This window comes from Neltuma alba, unplaced genomic scaffold (assembly GCF_004799145.2).
Source record: "Neltuma alba isolate B1F8T4 unplaced genomic scaffold, ASM479914v2 tig00013092_pilon, whole genome shotgun sequence".
NCBI lineage: Eukaryota > Viridiplantae > Streptophyta > Magnoliopsida > Fabales > Fabaceae > Neltuma > Neltuma alba.
The window spans coordinates 61,542-68,053 of NW_021637420.1; the positions used below are offsets into that span (position 1 = coordinate 61,542).

The 6,512-nt window shown below is 30.2% G+C and overlaps 1 protein-coding gene across 1 annotated transcript; it reads right to left on the reverse strand.

Annotated features, from left to right (window-relative positions):
* Positions 1–233: 233 nt before the first annotated feature.
* Positions 234–3,045, reverse strand: LOC114734412 (uncharacterized). Its single transcript, XM_028922049.1, has 6 exons — positions 2,866–3,045; positions 2,233–2,382; positions 1,898–2,062; positions 1,732–1,785; positions 1,490–1,645; positions 234–602 (listed from the first exon to the last, which is right to left on the reverse strand). Exons 1-6 carry the CDS (start codon positions 3,043–3,045, stop codon positions 234–236), a joined length of 1,074 nt encoding a protein of 357 aa, XP_028777882.1.
* Between the last annotated feature and the right edge of the window lie 3,467 nt (positions 3,046–6,512).

A 6,512-nucleotide genomic window follows, 5' to 3' on the forward strand; every position in this document is an offset into this window, starting at 1 on the left:
TTAGCTATCGATTGTAAAAAGATTAAGACATTTTCCCCTTTAACTGTTCACTGAGGAGCACCAGCTGGCATCTTAAACTTCTAACAATGAAAGTTATGAAAACGGTTTTCTTTCATCAACAAATCTGTTCTGAGATCTAAATATTTAAAATGCAAACAATATAAAATGCCTCGGAATCACAGCTCTTTATCTTTGGTTCGTTTTGACATAAATGAGTTTTTCAAGATGAATGATCACGGGCAACTAGGGTTTCTTCCAGGTCCACCAAAAGAGTAGTTGCCCCAGTCATTAGATTGGCTAGTTTGGACGTGGTAACAGTAGGGTTGGTCAACACGAGTGCGAATGTTATTAGGAGGCACAGTTTGGTTGTTGCCATTAACAACCTTAATATTCCAGAAAAAGCAAGCTTTGCCATAACCTTCTTGAGCAAAATGACCACTTTCCATTTGTGTTGTAGTGTGTTGGCCATTTGATCCTAAGTTTAATACTTCGCCTCCCCATCCTACTGTTGTTGCGCTCTCAGATAGAAGTGGGAATAGAGAAGCTGGCCAGTATCCCACAACTTCATTATTAGGGCCATATTGCAGCCACCAGTTTCCAGTCTTTTAATCCTCCTCAATTTTCAAAATCCTTATTTTCATCAAAAAAGAACAATACATCATTGGTTAACAACATGACATTGCTTTTGGCAAAATAAGACAAAAAACACACACATGACATTGCTAGGGATGTACTCCCTCCTATCTTAAATATACGAACTAGTTGAGAGTTTACTCTAGTTCTAAATATAACACTTCAATTCATTTTATTTTTCAAATTTATAATTTCCCCCCAAACTATCCATATTCTATCCACATGTCAAGGGAGTTTTCATGAAGAGATAGTTTCAATGCAAATGACCAAAGAGGATATTTAAGAAAAATCAATGTTTATTTTTTAGGCATAACTAATTTAACTATTACCTTCGGTCTTTAATATAAAAGCTAGTGGACTAATTTAAATAAATTAAAAAAGTTTGTTATGTTAGTTATTTGTAACAAATATGTGTTGTCTTTCCTAGAATACATTTACTAATATGTGTATTAGTTAGAACTATAATTTGATGAAACCTTTAATAGAAGTAACTATTATAAGGACTACTTTGAAAAAAAATAGATAAATATAAGAGATAAAATAGATTAGAGTCTTATATATTTGACCAAATTGAAAGTCAAATTAGCTCTTATATTAAGCATCGGATGTTGTAATTTCTTTAATTTTTACAAATTAGTTATCTAACTCCTATATGAAGAATCGTAGAAAGCATGTTGGAATGATGAATCTGTTTGGTCTTAACTCAGGGATTTATGGGGTCTTTTCCGCGAATATATTTGCTCTTTTCCACAAATTGGTTACAAATCTGTAACTGATGTTGGAATTTTGCCCTTTTTTTGGAATTAAATCAAGTCAACTCGATTTCTCAAAAGCCTAACAAACAGAATCAGTATACCTTCCAGACAAGAATGGTGATAGCATGTTGGGATTTGCTATCTCCATAGGCAGACAAGGGCCTTATGGCAGCTCCCACGACTACGCGATGGTTCACTTGAATAAAGCCAGAGCAAAGAAGATCATAACACCTGCTAGCATTTTCACCTGAACCACCCTATCAAATGTAAAATAAAATCAAGAAATATTTAACAATAATGAAGAGAATGCCTTGAATAAGAAATCACTAGAAAGCGAACTCACTCTCCAAAATGTAAAAAATCTGGTGTTATTATCTCCATACAGCCGGGGATTGACCTGATTTACGATATTTGGAAAAAAGATAATGACTTGAAATGTTTGCTTGATGTGAATTTCTATTCTTACATATCTTTTTAATTAACTTTTCAATAAATTAAAGAATATATACCTGCCAACCAGCTTGAATGCTATTATAACCTTTACCAATGTTATCGTTTAGAATTGAGATTTGACAGTCACTAAATTCATTGTGCTCTTGAACATGGGGATTCCAAACGTTCATAGTTGCCATGCCTCCATGATATTTATCTCCTTTCACATAAACTGCAGCAAACTGGATACCAAGGTTGTCAAAGAAACATTAAAAATATATTAAATAAGTAAACCAGAAAAAAATCCAGAAACATGCTTAAACATATAATGATAAACGTGCTTCTCTTTGGAATGAAACTAACGCTTTCAGTATTTAGGAAAAACTTGAGAAGCACAGATGCAACAGAATACCTGGTGTTTGGAATGAGTTTCAAATGATCCATGTTGAGGGATGTTCTTGAGATTCTTCTTTCCAAATTGCTGGATAGATTTTGCCCTCAATATGTCTTCCTTTCTTATTCTTCTTATGGGAATGGTTTCTTCTGGGCAACTTCCACTCTGCTGCCATAATTGAGCAACAGGTTGTGATTTTGCAGACACTTCACTTTTCTCAAGCAAACTTTTTTCAGGGTGAAAACATGGTGTCATCTTCAATAGATACTTGAATTTTGTGATTTTTGAGCTTTGGGTCAGTAAAAGCTGGTTGATTTGAAATATGAACACAATCGATTATATCTCCATCGGGGCTCTGACTTTTATAATTAATACCAAATGTTATTTCAAACGGTTATGATAAATAAAAGTATGAAACATGCAAAGTTTCATCATTATCTAAGTACACATTCAAGAAAGAATAATAGGACAAGATTACTTGGTTAAATATGTTATAATCAATAACATGATCCACGATAGGTTAATACACAAGATTAAACCAGAAATGTAATTCTTGTTCTTTCACCCATTGTTAAGGACTCTGATGAGAAACAATATTCAGATAAAGTTCAAATAAGAGTCAAATACAGTCGTAGTTATAAAATCGTTTACCTTTATAGATTTAACTGCTGGTCTGTTCAACTTCTTCGAAAGCTTCTGAATCTCAAGATTCTGGTAATTAGAACTACCGTCCCTGCCTTGGTCTATTATGGCCATGGATGCAGAAAACAGCAAGAAGAAGCATAACATATTCCCCACCCAAGTCTTGGCTTCTTCTGATTCTGCTGCCATTGAAGGACCTTCGTAAGAATTCTCGAATCGATATGTTGGGGATTCGAAAGGTCAGGGATTTATGAGATGTTCTCCACCATTCAAAAGTGAAGTTGTTTTATGATTCGACGGGATTTTCTTTGCAAAAATGCCTCTGATATCAATTACTGTTTGGATGGAAAGAAAAGTCGGGAGAAAAGAAAATACAAGGAGAGAAAATGGAGAGAAGAGAAAACTGGAGAGAAAATGTTATCTTCCTTTATGTTTGGATGCGCGAGGGAAAATAAGAAGGAAAGAAAATGAGCAAACATGTGAATATGTAAAATACCTTTATTCTTGTATCAAAATATATCATGTTATAAATTAAATTAAATATCATAATAAAAAATCATATTAGTGTTAATATCATTAAATAATTTAAAATCAAATTATTTGATAAAAATTTATTACCATGTGATTATATTGTAAAAACCAAATAATTTAGTAAAAAATATTCTTTTTAAAGGTGAAAAAAAAGTGGATAATTTTTTTAAAATCAAACATAATGAAATGATACAAGTTACGTATTATTTAAGATTATTAATAAATAGTAAAAATTTAATATAAAAGTTGAAAGAGATGAAGAAATTATATATATATATATTAATTTGTGCGAATTTCTTGTATTGTTCGTTGAATGTGAAAGAATGAAGTTCATGTGTAGCTTTTGATTTTGGCTTCAATATAATGAGATAATTTTGTTGAATTATGAAGTAGTCATAAGTAAAATTAAAAAGAAAAACTTGTATTAAAGGTGGAATGTGATATTATTGGATTATATATATTTGAGGAGGGCATATAGGAAATATGAGTTTTCTTCTCATTTTCTCTCCATATGTGGAGAGAAAAGTTGAAGAGAAAATAAAGTGGGTCTCACATCCTATTTTCTTCTTTACTTTTCTTTCCTCTAACTTTTCTCCCTTCATCCAAATGGAGGAAAACTCATTTCTTCTCTTATTTTCCTCTTTCATTTTCTTTCCTCCTCTATTTTCTCTCAATGCAAACATGAGGTTAAGGATACGTTATAATAATATTTTAATAACCAATATCTATAAGAATCAATTCCATAATCTTGCTTAAGGTTAAAAAAAAAATCCATAATCTTGCTGGTAAAAAACATAACAATATATATATATGCCTCTATGTAGTTTATTGATAATATTTCAGTTTTATTCTTTTTAAAATGGGACTGGTCAAACGAGCCAAATCAATGTTTCAAGGGAAAATTGCTTTAGGTCCCATCCAAGGGAATTAAATACAAAAAAGTCTCTTAAAATTACGAAATTATTCTGAAGTCTCAAGGGACCTTTTTGCAATAAATTTTTTGTTTAATTATCAAATTATCTTTTTTTTTTTTTAAGTTTGTATTGACAACTAAAAGAGCAGTGGTTGATAACTCAGGATGCATGGTTTGATTATTTTGGACTAGTCCGCGAACTAAAATTTGAATTTTTAATAGGAGAGGTGTTCAATTTTAATACCTGACAGTACTTTGAATCAGAGGATACCCATGCATAAAAAAAAATGATGATTGAATCTGGTGGGAATGAAATTAATATATTTTTTATAGCAAAACGTAACATATAATTTTGTAATTGAAATGTTTGGCATAAGTGTATCTTTGATCTTTTACTTTATTTAAGACTTCATTTTGATTATTTAATTTTTATAAAATATCTTTTAATTCTTCTAACATTAACACAGTTAACAAGAAATTCTCAGATCGAAGTTTTAATTGTTGACAGATGTGAAGTTTAACCTCCAACAATAATAATAATTGGTATAAAAAAAATCATTTAAAACTGAGATTGTCAGATTAAAGAATTAAAAAGATACTTTATAAAATTAAGAAATTAGACTAAAAATTTATATATAAAATTAAAGGATTAAATGTAAGCACTGAGTTTATAGTCCTCCATAATCTCAAATCTCAAATCACACTTTAAAAAAAAAAAGGCAGCAAATAAACTATATGGCGTCCATTAAGTAAATTCATAATCATTAATAATTAAGCGCAAACAATGTGTTACAAAAATGATGCCATTTCTTTATACTCCAAAAAATTATGCCATTTTGTACCAATAACAAAAAAAAAAAATTTAATTGCTAACCCCAAAAAACAATTTAATTGTTTCTTTTCTTTTCTTTTTTTAGTTTGGACGGATCAAATCAATAAAGCTAGCTAGCTTTTTAAATTTTTTGATCGTTTGGGCGATTCTTAAAATGATTGACCCTCTAGTTCACAATCAGTCCTACCGTTGGTTCACTAGTAATTTCTGATTGAATCATCTGCTTCAATTCAATTTAACGAACACTGATTATATTTTTATATTTTAATATACACATTATATTATGATTTTAACTCTTTTCAATGAAATATGTGTCCTCCAATAATATACAATTAGGCTATTATAATACTTTATATGTAAAAGAAAAAATATATATACAAGGTAAAGAATGAATATAAATAATAAGGAATAGATTTTATTTACATTAAATTTCATCCAAGCATAAATATTTTGGGTAACGGAAAAGTTTCTAATAACTAACAGATTTAGTCTTCATGGTACATTCACGAGGATTTAATTTGGAGGTTCCGTGCTCGAAATCAAGAAAAGGTTTCCAACCCAAAAAAAAAAAAAAAGGCTATATATTATAAGAGTACAATTTTTTTCCAAACAAAATACATACTTAAATGTTTGTATGGTTATCAACGAATTTAATGAACCAAAATGATGCCTAGGAAAGACGACGCACGGGAGGGACCAATATAATACTGTATTATTCTCTCTGCATGTACGACGCGCATGAACCTTATTAGAAACATCCAACGATTGTTGTTATCAGATTTTCTCATTAATAGTACATCCGTATCCACATGCACACACATATGAAAAGTATCCAAATAATTACATTTTTCACAAAAACAAATAATTTTCAACATGTTTTTCATACTTCAAGAAGCATCTGTTTTAAAACAAATTTAAAGAACTAAAGATTGTGATATCGATCAGTTATAACTTTTTATTCCCTAATACCCTTTTTCTTTTAAGTATGACTTAGAGCATTCTCAAACCACTTTGAGTTAGAGAATAATCTCTATCCTTCTAACAAGTGCACATCTCGGGATTCAAACTTGTATTCTCCTTCTTATGGGAGTGAAACCATCTTAATCAACAGCTTATTGGTTATTCCCTAATATCTTTTATTATTTGCTTTTAAATATATCTACATTTTTAGGTTTTAATTAGTTTATATATTTCATATGGAAAATTATGTTAATTAGTTTATAAATTTTATCAATGGACTACAATTATGTTCTTGGTGGTTTGGATTCTTTGAATTTCAATTATGTTTTTGGTGTGTTTTATGAACACACACACACACACATCCTATCGCATATCATATACCAAGGTGCTAACTTCATTATCTTTTCCTCATATTCAATA

Excerpts from the sequence above, each read along its gene's own strand:
- LOC114734412 (XM_028922049.1), bottom strand. The coding sequence starts at position 3,045 with ATGGCAGCAGAATCAGAAGAAGCCAAGACTTGGGTGGGGAATATGTTA. Across the intron at positions 1,646-1,731 it reads GATTTTTTACATTTTGGAGA|GGTGGTTCAGGTGAAAATGC; the intron begins GTGAGTTCGCTT and ends TACATTTGATAG. Across the intron at positions 603-1,489 it reads TCACCATTCTTGTCTGGAAG|ACTGGAAACTGGTGGCTGCA; the intron begins GTATACTGATTC and ends GAGGATTAAAAG.